Raw genomic sequence first — 16108 nt, forward strand, 5'->3', positions numbered from 1 at the left:
TGGTTCATTAGTGGAATGTCTGCTCAGTTTGAATCTAATACTTGATAGTGCTGTGGCCAGAACTCTGAGCCAGAATAAATACATTAAATGTGGGGGGTTTTTAATTCTTGAACTATGGCCCTGGTTTGTGAAACACTTAGTTGCTCGAAGAATTAAAGGTTGAATCACCAGAAGTGAGAGTTGTAACATGGAGGGGGAGTGAAGCCATTGGAAATTCTCTTTGTCACAGGAGAGAAGGTAGGAGAAAAGCAGCATTCCTCAGCTTTAATTTTATATGGCCAAAAAAGTCTGTCAGATTCTTCTGGCACTCTGATCAGGCCTGAGGTGCTTGGGTGTGATGACAATGAGTATTAGTCATGATCATGGTGTTATTTGTCCTGTAGCAGGAAAGGGGAGAGATCTCACCTTGTCTTGTCTGGTTCAGCTTAACCCCAGTCCAGCAATCACAGCACACATGAATTATTCCTCAAAAGGGAGGAAGAGAGGACGTGAGAGAGAGAGGAGGAAGAAGGAGAGAGGACAGAAAGAAGGAAAGAAGCAGAGCTCTGGGTTCAAGAGAGCAGCCTGCAGCTCTTTGAAAGGCCTTGCCATCCACTTGCTCTCCATCCCTTGGTGTTGCCCTAGGAGGTGTTCCCTGACTGCACAGGACCTGCCACCAGCACAGGAACTCCACACTGACTTCAGCAGAGGGTAAAAAGTGCATCAGTCCTACCCAAAGCACTGCTGGGTTTTCAATTAAAAACACCCCCAACCAGCTGTGAGTTATGCCCAATACGTTTAATAACCGAGGAAACCATAGCAAGTGACAACTACAAAATACAAAGCAGACATGAAAATTGATGGCATAAAAGTGGAGAGGAATAGTGTCTGAAATGAAAACTGAAAGCAAAATACACTTAACAGAGGATCTGGGTTCAGATCTAGCACACACGGTCACATACAACACTGCCTTAGTAACAGCACACACAGATACTCGTTGTACTGGGGGTTTTCACAGTTCTCCACTTCATCCCAGATGACAAGTAAATTGATGCTTTTATTCTCTTACATAAATTCTTGTGCACACAACATCATCAGCACCAAAGGTCTGGAAAAGAAATAAAAATCAATCAAAAGAGATTGAACCAGCAAATATTTAACACCATTTCAAAGTGTTATTTTTACTAAAGTAACTAGTTCTACAGCAGAAATACTTTTTCTTATGTCTTTTGACAGATGAGAGTAAAGAAAGAAATCATTTTGAAACAGGAATGCAATGTAAATGACCTGTTTTTCAAGGCAGGGTGGATTTTGTCAGAATCATAAATGATGCATTAATTCTCTTTTTCTGTAGTTTCTTGGCATGAATTGATAAATAAACATGAGAAAATAAAGTGAATTCGGAATGTACTGTTGTTATATTTAGAAACAGTTGCGGCACTTTGAACTAGAAATGCTGAGGGTGGAATTCAGATGGCATGTTCCAAAGGTATTCTTTGATATTTGCAGATATAAATCCAAGGAGGCAAATGAAGTCAGTGGAGGAAAGATGAAGGCCAGGAGAATGCACACCTGTAAACACAGCGCTGCTGCAAGCAGCTGACAGCCCCTCCTGGGATACCAAACCTCTCTTCCAGGCTGGAGTGTGGGCAGTGTCAATGACAACCTTCCTTCAGACACCGTGCCCTTGCCCAGTGAGTTTGTTAGCCATGAGAAGGATCTGGAATGCCCTACACATTATCAGAACATGTAGGCAGGACAGTGATTGTGGGGCTGTCTGAGAAAGCCACCTGAATCCCAAAGTGTTTGTATGTAATTTCAGGTCTGGCAGGCTAAAATTTGAGCAATGAAAGCATGTGGGAGACAATAGGGGCAAGAGTGAGGAAATAGAGACTGCAAAAAGCTTCTTCACATTCAGCTATGCAGCCAGAAGGTTTTGAGCTCAGCACTAACAAGGTCTGAGTTGGGATGTCTGGCTGTGGTCACTGCCAAGGTCTCACTGAAAAGCATGCATTAAGAACTACCCCAGTGCATTATGAAAATTCAACTGGGCTATTTGTCTTAATGCTTTTCACACCTGTTCTGGCCAATAATTTGAAAAGACTTGGCTTTAAAACTGACTCTGGCTTATACTTTGTTCACTTTGTTGGGGACACAAGTCTGTAACAATTTTGGAGATACAGACTTTGTTTTTATGCATATCAATATCATATCAGTGCTTAATATGTATTTTTAGATTTTACATTAATACACCTGAAAATAAACATTAAAAGAGGTGGGTAGTTCTCTAATGTTCACAACACCAGCTGCAAATACCCTTATTATGGCTTCCTTCAACATTTCCAAATTATCCACAAAGGCAAAATTATTTCAGCAGGAGTTTTGCCAGAGAGAGGAAGTAAGAGCCAAGACCATCCAGAGCTCGAGGTTTTCTGTGGAGACTGCAAGATCCCTGCAATAGTGATTGTCTTTCACACTCAGGCACTGCAAAGCACAGGGAGCCTTGGGTCCCCTGCTGCTACTTCAACACAAATCATAAACAGTAGTAAAACAATTCCTGTGTAGTGTTCTCCCAGAGCTGGCACAGCCCCAGTGTGAGAGCTGGAGCTGCACAGCCATGCAGCCACGCCTGAGGTGGGGATGGATGTCACATCAGTCAATTTAATGAGAAAGGCTGCAGCCAAAACTCATCTAACCTCCCTGACAAATTTATGTCTGCTCTTCCAGGCAAGTTAAGGGAGAAACTCCTTCCCCTAAAGCTAAGCAACAGCAGTTATTCCCAGAACAGCTCAGCAGTTCTGTTGAGAAGGAGCACTGCAGGGAAGAGTAGATGGAAATAGATGTGATTCATACTGCAAGGGAGCCACTGTAGATCTGAGCTTCTGAAATTGCAGTGCCCAGTTCTCAGATTGTGCTCCTGGGCAGAGCTTGCTCCTAAGACATCAGTGCAGTCTGACTGGCAGCTTCCTTGGGAGATTTACAGAACGGAGTGTGGAAATAAAGACTAAAATTTGTGGAGGAAGAAAAAAGACATAAGACTTTCTGGAAAAGCTCAGTAGTGTGGGTGAGTAGCAGCACCACAGAGAGTCACAGCTCAGCATGTCTGTGACACAGGACACAGGCTCCTCACTTTGTATTCCAGCATCCAGCTCCAGCTAGACTTCTGGACTTCCAAAAGTTTCAGGCAAAGGACGACATTCAAATTACTGTGGACAAAAATGAAGTGCAGAAAATACGGACATTTTCAGGGAATCCAAATTTTAAAAAATCAGTTGCTACACACAAGGACTCCACTCTCCATTCTCAAAGTCTGTAAAACCACTATAATTTAACACAATAATGTCTTTAAATCTGGATTGCAAAGAGATAGAAATCATGCAAAGCACATTTACAGCATCACTGTGAACTTCTCAAACAACCAAGACATCCTTTCCTTGAAGATCCAGCTTAGGTTATGTGGCCTCTGTCCTGTTTCAGGAATAAACTGCATTTTTTAGCACTTGGATTTCATACCTTATACACATTCAGATGATTAACAATATAATTGAAGCACATAAAGGGCTTTATTATCACGGTAATGTACAGGTTTCAATGTGGACTTTCACAAAAGGTGTTTTGCTGTCTTATCATGACTCACTATCATTTGTTCATAAAACTCCACTCAGTGTTACTAAAGCAAGCAAGGAGGAATATGTTCAAACTTGCTGCATTCTTTTTCTTGTGGTAACTCACAGAAATGTCTAATGTACAGCTGGGCCCAAGGTCAGGGGAGGATCCAAATCCAAAGGGTGCTATTCCTCTGTTCTTCACATTTAAATCCTTGTATTCAATGGTAGGATAAAGCAGTTTAGTGGTTTTAATTCTAGACTCAAAAGAAGTGATAGTTCCTGTCCCAATAGGCAGACTTTAAAGATTTCCATGACCCAAAGCAGCAGAACTTCCAAATGAAAAGAGAATGAGCAATCCTGGCTATTTGGTGTTGTAGTTTCATCAGAGCAACTGAAAAAAGTGCAATGGTACCAAATTGTAATTCAGCTGTAACAGGAAGATGCAGGATTTTCAAACACCACCTTCTCATCAGCTTGGAAAGGTCCCACTTATCTCATAAAATGCTACAAGGCAAGGCTTCTATCTAAATCTAAAATAGGATTTTAAATGTGCAACGACTGCAAATTACAGAATTGTTTTCTTCACTTAGCTTGTCATAATCTGTAGCTAAGAGTCCAAAAGCACACTGCAAACAAAGCCCAGCACAGGGGATAATCCAATAAATTGACCTCTCTCAGTCCACTCAAAATCTGATGACCACTGACATCATGAGAGATTAAAAGAGAATTACAGGGCAGTAATATATTTCTGTAGGAGCAAATCTCCTTTTTGAAGGCCTTCTTTATAAATATTTACTGAGGAGGCTTTGTGGTAAGTGGAGACACAGTATAAGGAAGAGTGTCATTGAAACAATCACCTGGGAAAGATCACTTCTGCCAGTGTATGCAAAAATCCCTTCATCTGCTCATGACTGATCAAAATGCAGAGGCAACTTACAAAAGGAAGACAGAATGCATCAGCAAACTGATGGAGAAAATAAAGTATTACTTAAATGAGTCCTCAGAAAAGGCTTTGTCCATGTGCACACTTCCATGTTATCTAGAATAAAGATATAAATTTTCACAACAAAGGCAGGTTGCCTATTTCCATTCTCCTCCTGACTCCCACAAAATTTTAAGAAAGAGGCTGATCCTTACAAGGCCATAGTCACTGAATGTGCAGCCCCCACTTTCAAACTTGTCTATTAATAGCAAATCACCCAATTCAAAACCTCATGTTCCTCAGGATATCAATTGATAGCACCATGAAAAATTAGGCAATTTCTCAAGGGGCCTAAATGTCAGTATCTGTGTTTGAGCACTGCTATATTATACAGTTTCTTCAAAGTTATGCAGCAAATGAAGGACACAGATCTGAGACAATGATATCTCCCAGGTAGAGATGAAAGCCAGGGCACAGAGAACATCTGAGCTACAAGTGATGTTACAAAAGGCTGCATTCAGGATCTGGTGCAGCCAAAATGCAAAGGGCTTTGCCTTCTTTTTTTGTTTGGGATGTGATCCAGACAAGGCTGCAGTAATGAGCAGGGGCTATAGATCCTAAGCCCCCTTGTAAATCTGCTCACGGCAAAGAGTAAATTAAAGCATTAGGCCCATGCAACACACATGCATGCATTATTACAGGTTTCTGAACTTCTGTCCAGGCTGCTCTAATGGGAACAGCAGCAACCCCCTCATTCTGAGCTTGATATGGCTAGACCCTTCTTTTGAGAATTAGTTTTATATAAGATCACTCTCCAAAAGTTATAGAAAAGTTAAACACTTAGGTAGTTTGACACAGTTTGATACAAGGCTTAGGCACATCACACATTTCAGCATTCCGCTGCAAAATCTCGTTCCAAATCTGCATTGACCCTTCTCACATACTACATTTAATTTCAGAAGTCAGCAAAATAATTTAAAAAATGTTCACTCGCTCATCTAGACCCCACAGTTCACTAGTTTTAATCAGGATTTTTCTGAGGAGGGAATGTAGACTAGAAACCATGCTTGAACCCCCACCAATGTTCTGATCTTTGACCCTTGCTACAATTGATTCTGAGAACCCCTGTGTGATAGGTGAACTGTGTAAAATGTGCTCAGAGGCTGTTTTTAAAGCCCCTCTTCAGCAATCATCCACTTTAAAACGTTTGTGTGTTACAAATTAAACTTAAATCGATAGAGGCATGAGCAGCTGTGAAAGCAGCAATGCACCTAAGGTTTGAATATAAATGCATCTCATTTGAATAGCTGATATTTGTAAGCAGTATCCTTCAACTTTGCAAAGAGCAGATCTTTTGTTCTGCTGACTTACATAAGTGATTGATAGCTCATTAATGTCCCTGACAAAAACACACAGCCACAACAAAAACATTGTGAGCATAATAAAGGGAAGAAAAGGCACTTAATTCCAGGTCATAATTTTCAAACAAATAAAAGAAATATATATTTTTTGTGTTATATTCCGATCTTGATTGCTCAAATGCTAATCCAAGTGTAGTCTATGAATGCAGAGTTGTAAATACAGATATCCTGACTCCGTGTATGCATTACAATCCTAAAGTACAATACAATATAAAGATGCAGTCAAGACAAATAAATGTGAACTTCAGTGGGGAACTGCCCTTTCCATCCTCCCTTGCTTGCACATTCCATGTAATTTTTATCTACATTGTTCAGTAATTTTAAAAGTGCAGCACTGAAATCCCAGCTAGTGCATCAGATGAGATTAGAATAAACAGCTCTGATAAAAGATGTTGCAATATTCTAGTTTTAGATCAATGTTCTGGTTTTCAGACCATCTTTTTATAATGCAGAACTTGATCCTCCCCTTCCTTGGCTGAAAGAATTCTTCTTCTAACAGGACTTCAGGCCTACACCTGTCATTGTATGAGGCAAATATTATTTATCTACTAATAAGAGCAGTTTTATTCTCCATGCTGCAAGGAGCTAAGGAAAACTGAAGGCAACTGAAGGTAAAGAAAACCTTTGCTAACTAAATAGTGTGTTCTCAGCATCTGTGTACCAGAGGACATGATGTGACTTCCAAGACCATCATTTTACTCCAAGGAAATATCTTTGAAGAACAAGGAATTCTTCTGCCAGGATGCAAGAAAGATTGATAACTATAGAGTAATATGGTTTCTATTGTAGCTCTGTGGTAGTCATGGCAATTAAACACTGATTATTTTTTTATTATTATTATATGGGCTAATAAATGCATTTTATTTAATAATGCTGTGTTGGACAGAAAAATATAGTCTTACACTAGGAAAATACTATAATCAAATGGATCCCCTAAGCAATGCAGCATTTCAGATCAAAGTTATGTGGCAAAGATCCAACATTTATGGAGCCAATACTAACACAGTAAAATTAATTTCTTACCCCCTGCCTGTCACCCCAAGCCTTTCTTCAATTCATGCTTAAGTCTAACACAGTTTACATTCTTTCTTGCAACTTCTTTCAAACTGGGTATGACTTTTCTTGATTTCTTCTGCAACTGCATCTAATAGCGAATAAGGAGTCTCAAGACTTCTTGAATGAATTTTTTGGATGGAGAAACAGAAGCAGAGCCTTACTGAAGCACATCACAGAGAGCAAAGGAACAGATAACATTTCTTAGGTAAGCAGGGAGATTTGAGAAGTGTGATGATGGGAATTGTTAAATATTTGAAGCAATATGGACAGCAAAAGTGAATGAGAATTAATCTCAGGTCCTAAAGATCCCTAAGAAAGCTGTGGGGGTGGGAGAAGAAAGAAATCAATTTAAGTTTCATCTGTAACACAAATATTTTAAAGTGGTTGATGACTGACAAAGGGCTTTAAAAGAAGAATACAGAGATCTCTTCTTCTCATTGCAATCTTGGTTTTGAAGTAAGATGTAAGTGGGGGTTTGCAGACTCAGATCCAAGGAAATTCGCCAAGCATAAAATAAAATAATCTAATGTCGAATCTTTGTTCACTGGAGTGATGAAAACCCCAAACATTGTGGATGGGCATGAGATCAACAGAGTCTTTTCACTAAGGGCACTTATTCCTACCTTGTTCCCTTTTACAGCTGCTGAACACACCTCAGCCAATCCCTTCAAATAGTTGAGCTTCTAAAGCCCAATTCTCTGAAGGAATGTTCTGGGGCTTTAAAATGAGGAACCACAGATAAGAAAATGTAGCTGCTCCTCTTCTGTCTCTCTCCAACCAGTAGAACCTTTTGTTGCCTCCCATAAGATTTAATTTTCAGATTTTTTTTTCCCTTTTTTTTTTTTTTTTCCAGAAGGGCCATTTCAGGTTCTGCAAAGGACCAGAGGTCTCACACCACCATTACTCTCAAAACCACCTCATTACTGAGTTTTCGGCTGTCAGATCTTGAACGTTAACCCACATATTTAAAAGATCTGTACATTCAGTCCCATCAAATGCCACAAGGGCTTGAAAATGCTTGTCCTGAGGATGAATTATTGTCATAATATTTTATAAAGCAAAAGAGGTCACTATGCTCAAAGAGGCAGGAGAAACTGTATATCACATTGAATAGTAAAAGTGAAGAGAGAATGATCCGGATCACTTGGAAACAAATACCAAATTTTCATAATGGCCACAGTAAAATCACATATTACAACCAATGAATGTAATTCCAGCTTGCCTGAGACAGGAAGGGGATCAGTCTGGGGAAATGGAAACCAGAAAAGAGTTAACAAAGCCCTTGCAAATAAATCAGGATCATTTTAGATAGGAGTAGGGAGAGGAAATCACTGTAACATCAGGTGTTAGATTGCTAGCAAAACAGTACATGCCATTCGGGTTTTCTTAGTTTAGGAAGGAAATTTGTAAATTGACAGGCTTAAAAAGCACTCAAATAATGATTCAATGAAAGCTTTCTTTACATTGAAAGACTCAAGGTCTTCCAGTGGTTTAGCTTCACAATCACAAAGTTCTTCTAAGAGGTGGCTTGATTGGTGGTGTTAAGAGAAGTATTTGCAATAACAAATTCTAGGCATATTATTTAGGTTCTTTTATACACAATATGTAATGACTGGAAGTTGAATCTACACATACACAGATGAAAAGAAATATGTATATTCTAATGGCAAGGAAATTAATCAGGAAACCAACTTATTGAAAGTTCTGAGTTCCTATAAAAGGAAATATTTCCATAAGAAGCAAGTTGTTCTAATTTGTCTCCTAATTGGAAAAATAATTAATTCACAAAAGTTCAACAGACTGTATTAAACAAGAAAAAAGGTTAGTTGGCTTTAAATCTTTGAATCCCTCTAGTTTCTTATCCAGGTTCATTGTTCCTCCCCAGCAGGGTAAGTTCACATTGCTGCTAGCAGGAGGCAATTGTATTATGAGCGGCTTTCTTGCTTTGCTCGGAGCAGTGCACTTTATTTAACAGCTGCCTCCTCAGCTTGTTGCTTAAATAGTAAACTACAGAAATGTATTGTTAGAAAGCTGGAAAAGTTATAGGAATAACTTTTAGTTAGAGAATATATTTTGTCCGCTGCATTTCATCTAAAGATGCAAAGAAGAGATCAAAGTACTTTGCCTCCTAAAGTTTTGTGATAATATAAAGCATTCCAGTGGTTGAGTCAAAAGAAATTATGCAGCATTGGAGTATTCATTCATTAGAAACCAGTGTGACTTCACTAACAGCACACGTCCTCATGTGGGTGAACAGTTCCAAGATGACTGAAATAGTATTAACACCTTAGAAGCTTTTTGTTTATGCTTGGTTAGGTTTGGGTCCTGTTTTTGTTTCAGATACAATCTTAAAAACAGAACTCCATCTGCTTTGAGAAACACTTGGGAGGCTGTTTGTTTTTTAAAGTGCAGAGGTTTAGTTAGTGTGATAGGTAGAAATAAAACCTCCCTGCTTTGATGTTTTCTTACCCACCACTCCAGGAGCCTGTCTTCCATGTCCAAACTGATGAGGCATAACAGTCTAATCAACTATTTATCCAGAATTCACTAGTTAGAACATGTGCAATAAAATGATTCTGAACTCGAGCTGAACTGTGCTGCCGTGTCTTTACTCAGATGCAGATACTGGTAAATGAATCTGGAGTGACTACTGAGGAAAGGTGCAGCAAAGAGAACTCTAACAGAAGTTAGAGAATTCATTAAATTAACAAAGCACAATCTGAATAAACAAACCGTGTGTGACTGAGGGCGTGCATGGCCAGGCGGTTGCAGAGGTGCTGCTCAGGTGCCCACAGTCACCCTGCTGCCAGATGGAAGCTTACACACCACTGAGGGGACAACAAATGTGCAAATCTCTGTATTTCTAAGAAACTCATGAAGGCAATTCTCAATCTGACTTAGAGGTGATCAGGGAAGTGGAGAAGGTGGCAGAGATATGGGAGGAAATTACATGTTTTTCATGAACAGGAGGGGTTAGAGCATACTAACAACATGCATATCTTTCTTGCTATATGCCATGTGACCATGGATAAGAAGTATTATGCACATGCCTAAAAAGAAGATCCTCCAGAAATGAGGTCAAATGCCTTGATCTCACTTTCACCAGAGAAAATCTGCAATAAATCAAGCAAATTCTTTGATGATGTTGTGAATTTACAGAGCAGAGGTGGCCATCTTGTGATCATTCTACCAGTACTAGTATGGTGAAAGTTTTAGCAATCAAATGCAAGTCAGAACATGCATATATATCCATTTGCTTTAAAAAAAATAGAAAAGAAAGGGAAAAAAAAGCAATCTATTAATTCTAGAGGATTATAACAATGGTAGTCTTCCAGATGGATTTAGGTAAAGAAAAATAATAACTCATACTATGTGGTAACAAAAAAAACCTGATAATATGGTGCATGTATTGAGGGAATTCAAGGTTCTTACCAAAATCAGTTCATCATTAGCTAATTCTCTAGTCCAGTATGTTTTGGGACCTTCTCCTTCAATAAGAGTTTGTTTGCAGTACATCTTGTTTTCATTCTCCCAAGTGGCCAAACTCTGCAGGCAAGAAAACCATTAGGAAATACATTAATTATATTCCCCAGCAGCATGAGACAGAAACAACAATGAGCAGTAGTGACAATAATCGCTCCACTAAAGGAGCAACACATAGATAGTCAAAGGCAGAGGAAAAAAAGTAAAGTGGAAAGTGGTGAAATAAAAATTAAGGTGTGATGGGACATTTTGGAAAGAAGAATATATTAGTAATTTATTAGTATATAGAATAGTCTAGAATACTACAGAATACTATATATACTATAGAATACTATATATACTATATATACTTTATTAGTAAAGTAATTGCAAATGTCTTTTCAGCGTGAAGACACTCAGTTTCCATCAAATGCTTGATGTTGGAAAGTGTAATTTAGGAACATGCAAATGTAGCGTCTACATTCCCAATCCTCTTTGTAAAAATGATTTGATCTGACATGTTATTTATCACTACAGAGTCCCCTAAGAGTAAAAGCATAAACAATTGTATATATCAAGTTGTAGTCATAAATAATGCAGTATTTGTCACTTACAATATTTCCTGCTCTATGGCACTGTGCCAAGTTAACTGTTTATTAAACATATTGAGCTAACAAACTAGAATAAATCACAGCTCAATTTTAAAAAATGTCAGAATTCAAGTGTTTGTGACATTACTTTTTTAAGGTTGTGAGTCTGAGGATTGAAATACCCTTGGGCATTTTTCAAAGCATTTGAATAACAACTATGAAACCACTTAAATATAAAAGACCCCGAAACTACATGATTTTGTTAAACTTTCACAAACAGGCAAGCCCTTACTGTTGCTTTTCACACGAGCACTGAACTATTACTCCACAGTGCAATGGAACAGCTGTGCAGAAGGATGCCCTGTAATGAATGTTCAAGTAATCACTTTATAACTACACAGGGGAGACATTTATTAGTCTGTGATTACATACATGTACATATATACGTGTGCGTATGTATGCCTAAATTCAAGTTAACACTTTACAGACTTTCCAAGGGAAAACCCCTTTACTTTGATTAAAAATTAGCTGTTTACTTTTTAAATATTTTTCAAAACAATAGATTTTATAAACCAACAAGCAATCTCAAATGGCAGTTATAGAAGCTGTGCCTTGAAGTACAAGCATATATGATGCCGTCTTTGTCTGCACAAACAATGGATCAAGTTAGTTGGCAGTACAAAACCCTCCACCCCATAAAGTATATCAAAATCTATCACCAGTCAGCAGTTTTGCCAGATACTGCAAACTACATTCTGGAGTATAATTTTATTATCTGTCAGTTTCTGCTCTGTGGCCACATCTTGGTTATATACACACAGCAGTACAACTTATTGCTGAGAGCGGACTATAAATAATTTCACAACACATGGAAAAAATTTACTTCTTCACAAAACCCATTTCTTTCAGGTTTTTCCAACTTTCAGAGCTTACAGCCTAATTGTTGTTTTTCCATCTTCAGCAATAAATCCTTCTCTACATTTATTGTATATGCATTATGTATGAAGACACTTTTGTTGAACAAGATAAATTAACAAAGCCTGCAACATTTCCTGGACAAACTGTTAAATATATGATAACTCATCCTAGAGAGCAAGTGGATGTTCTGAATATTCACTGATTCCCAGAATCTGCTTCTTGTTTCATAAGTTTCTGTTGACACCAATTGCACTGAAGGCAGTAAGTTCTGAATTTTTAGTGATAAAGATGGTCTCAAAAGCTGACCCAAGAATTAGGAGAGATCATATTTTGGAAAGTAGATTATTTTACCAACACTGGATACTTTTAAAACTGGATCCTCATTTGAGGCTACCTTCTGATAATCTTCATTTGTACTTCTTTTATAAGAGTTTTATGTACACTTATACATACTCCTTTATAATAATGAGAGTAAACTTTCTGAAGAAAGCATAACTAACCCTTGCCTTCAATAATGGTTTTCAAAGGGCAGCTATGGCCACAGCCCAACTCCCCAAATCTCAGATCCCACGTATCTACACCAGCAAGAACCTGGTGTCAGAGGCTGCTGACTTCAATCCCCCTCCACAGCCACAGAAGTGGTTACAGAGGTAGAGGAGCAGGGTCCCACACACAGAATCAAACCCAAAAAATTCCAGGGAATGTGTCTAATGCACTTCTGCTCAGGGAGATGGTGTAACTGGGTCTGGTGTAACACCTGCTGAAAGCCTGTCTTACACTGTTAAAGAGCTATCTATCAGTAAACTGGACATATGCACTTGGCAAGAGTGTGAAAGAGGATTTCAGCCCCAACCAACAGTCTGTGGTCCTGCTTGAGAACTCATCTGATTCAATCTAAGACAAAAGCAATGTCAGATTTGTGCACTAAATCCTGACTCTTGAGGTCTCTCTTGCTCCACCATTTCCCATGTTTGTGTCAGGGACAGAAGCTGGGGAGAGATTTCACTGCAGCTGAGGTCTTCAGGGGAGAGGAAAGCAAAAACAGAACTAAACCCTGCCAAGCTGGAAACCAGATACCTGAACTCTGCTTTCAGGACCTTTCATGTCCTGCTGCCTTGAGATTTCAGTTTTATCCCAAAAGAGGGACAAGGGAAGTGGTGACCATCAAGAAACTCCAAGAATGCTTCAAGAAGAGGGTGGAGGGCAGCAATGCCACTGTCTGGGGAGATGTGTTTGTCCCATCTAAAGAGCGGCAGATGTGTTTGTCCCATCTAAAAAGAACTTGGTAACACGCACACCCCCCACACATATGCACATGCCCCAGCTCTCCTCCTACCCTGCACTTCCGTCCATCCACCGTCTCCTCCTCAAAGCTCTCCCCGATTTTGAAGTTGATCTCAGTGGTGCGGACAGTAGTGGAAGTTTTGATGTAGAACTGGTCCCCGTCCTGGCGGATCTCCACATGGGGTTTGGAGGCGGCTGCCACCGCCACTTTCCTGAGCATGGCATTGACACCTGGGCGAAGCGGGGAGGAAACAGCTTGAAGTGGCCAGCGGTGCCCTGGGCTGACCTCGCCCAGCACCACACAGACCAGGGAGCGGGGCGAGAGCCGGGGCACCGCGCGTAGCCCCCGGCACAGCGGCGGCGCTCGGGCAGGCTCCGCACGGCCGGCGGCACACGCGGGCTCCGGCAGCGATCCCCGCGGCGGAACGCCGGGCCAGCGGCAGTCCGGCTCCTCGGGCAGCACCGCCGGTGAGGCGGGGACCGTGCCGTGCCGTGCCTCGACCGCCCCTTCCCGGGTCGGGCTCTGAGGCACGCTCCGCACCGGCGGGAGCCTCTCCTGCCCGCGGCCGAGGCGCGGAGCTCTCCCGGAGACACCGGGCACCGGAGCGCGGCTGCGGCTGCCGCCCCGCGTCCCCTCCCGCGGGACACAGCCCGGCTCCCCCGCCACTCACCCAGCGCCTTGAGCAGCTCGTCGAAATTCTCGCTGCTCTTCATCTTCCAAGTGCCGGCGAAGTTGGGCATGGCGGGTCGGGCGCTGCGGAGGGCGGCGGGGACGCGGCGCTGCTGCTCGCTCTCCGGCTCAGGCACCTTGTGAGTGGGGCGGACCGCGGCGGCAGCGGCAGGGAGAGCCGGGCACACCCACCCGGCCCCCCACCCCTTCCCTCGGGCCAGCATCACACCGCCAGACAGCCGGCCCCCTCCCAGTCATGGCCATCCATCCATCCATCCATCCATCCATCCATCCATCCATCCATCCATCCATCCATCCATCCATCCATCACCGCCTGCCGCCTGCCTCGCAGGCTCCACAGCTGCCCCTCCTGGGGCTGCCCAAGAACGAGAGCCCGATGGCCACTTGTGCGACAAATGAGGCGGGCAGCGAGGACCTGATGAAAAGCCCCAGAAGCAGGCAGGGAAGGCAGAGGGCTATCCCACCAGGCTCACGCTGGGCTGACCCCAGCACGGCAGGGCCGAGGCACAGCAGCCCGAGCCCTGCATGCTCGGGCCTTCCCGCTGCCAGCCTGCCCCAGCACTGCTCACTGGCACAGCCAGCAGCTCCGAGGGGTGGCAGGGAGCAGAGCCCTTTCCAGGACAGGGAACTGCTGTAAGGAAGCTGTCACCACCCTGAGCCGAGACTCCCCTTCGAGAAGGGTGGAGGACAAAGAGATACAAAGTGCCTAAAGCATTCCCCCACTTCCTTAAATCAGCACCAGTGTGCTGAAGATTAGAATGGTGTTCTGAGCCTTTTCATTGTCTTTGCTTTAAATCCCTCAGTTTCAGGTCAAAGATGCTAGATTAAAGTTCCTCATCACAGCTGATTTATCCGCATGATAAAATGGAGCAGAATTTGACAGGTTAAGGCATATGGAGTTTTTCTGCTGCTATTGTGCATAAGGAAATAGTCAAAACATTCAGAGGTCTGTGATTTCCCACACAGAACAAAGCCAGATGTATTTTAATTATAGGAAAACCTTTGCTGAACAAAGGTTTGTTCATGGTACATTCACAATCATTCTTCACTTGTTAGATTCTGTAAAATGAACTCGTAGGTTACTTGAGTTATATATAAAATGTGTTTACTCCCGGAAAATGAATAGTTCTGGGAGTTACTTTAGTATGTTAGGCAGGGTTCTATATATGCTGAAATTTGCTCTCATTTTTTATTCCAGGAAGAACTTCACCTGAGTAAGAATCATAGAGCAGAACCAAGTATTTGTCTGTTGATTGTCACTCTTTTTCTACTGATTTTTGTTTCTGCCTTTCCAGAAGAACACCCTGGAGACCTGGCATAGCTCTTTAACGGAAATATTTTGATGAAAAATCTGAGTTTTTTCCAGGAAATGAACATTTCAGAGAGGAATATATGTTTTCAATAACAGGGTTTGTCTAAAAAGAGAAACAGAGCAATACAAACCCAAAACAAAAAACAGAGCACAAAGCATCCTTCAGTTGTTTTAGTAAATGACAATAAATTCATCTCCATCTGAAATACTTTAAAATTTCAAATCCCCTCAAAGAAAAACCCTTCTGAAAAAAAAAAAAACACACAAACAATTTCCTATTGCAAGTAGGTTTAAGATTTTCAAACGTAAGGCTGCAGACCCAACAAACACATACCAAGCCTTTATATTGCATGAAACACTGAAGAAAAACCCTGCTCAGACCCTCAGTTTCAACTTCCCAACTGCACACTGAAAACATGCCACATGCTTTGCTTCCAGAATCCTGCAGAATGTGTATACCTGGAGCCCAGTGGAAGTGTTATGCCTCACTCTTTGCAGGACAAAGTCCTCAGCTACCTATGACAATGAGTATGAGCAGCATAAACCAGATGGGAACTCCTATCTCTACATGAGAAAATAAACAAAGAAGAAGAAGAAGATTTTAAGGAAGGACCATTTCTTTTTTAAAGGACCACTTAAGCTCTTTTGTTTGCTGACCTGCTGATACAAACAGGAACTATTCCAGCAGATGTGACCTGAGAGGGTGTCTCTAAGATGTAGGACACACGTTCCAGGTGTTGCACTGTGGCCATTGACCTGTTCCATGAGGACCAAGAGGGAGCCTTCAAAATACCCTTCATCTAGAAAGTGGGTCAGGCTGGAAGGAAGAAATGCCTTCAGTCAATAAAGACTCTATTCTGCAATG

General features: G+C 41.4%; 1 protein-coding gene across 1 annotated transcript; it reads right to left on the reverse strand.

Moving 5' to 3' along the window:
- Positions 1–759: 759 nt before the first annotated feature.
- CRABP1 (cellular retinoic acid binding protein 1) lies at positions 760–14053 on the reverse strand. The gene is made up of 4 exons (XM_064722244.1): positions 13912–14053; positions 13293–13471; positions 10419–10532; positions 760–1087 (listed from the first exon to the last, which is right to left on the reverse strand). Exons 1-4 carry the CDS (start codon positions 13979–13981, stop codon positions 1037–1039), a joined length of 414 nt encoding a protein of 137 aa, XP_064578314.1. The 5' UTR covers positions 13982–14053; the 3' UTR covers positions 760–1036.
- Positions 14054–16108: the final 2055 nt, after the last annotated feature.

Source organism: Zonotrichia leucophrys, chromosome 10 (genome assembly GCF_028769735.1).
Source record: "Zonotrichia leucophrys gambelii isolate GWCS_2022_RI chromosome 10, RI_Zleu_2.0, whole genome shotgun sequence".
NCBI lineage: Eukaryota > Metazoa > Chordata > Aves > Passeriformes > Passerellidae > Zonotrichia > Zonotrichia leucophrys.

Coding starts and splice junctions, on each gene's coding strand:
- CRABP1 (XM_064722244.1), bottom strand. CDS start 13,981: ATGCCCAACTTCGCCGGCACTTGGAAGATGAAGAGCAGCGAGAATTTC. Junction 10,533..13,292: donor TGGATGGACGGAAGTGCAGG/GTAGGAGGAGAG, acceptor TCTTGCCTGCAG/AGTTTGGCCACTTGGGAGAA. Junction 1,088..10,418: donor CTAATGATGAACTGATTTTG/GTAAGAACCTTG, acceptor TTTCTTTTCCAG/ACCTTTGGTGCTGATGATGT.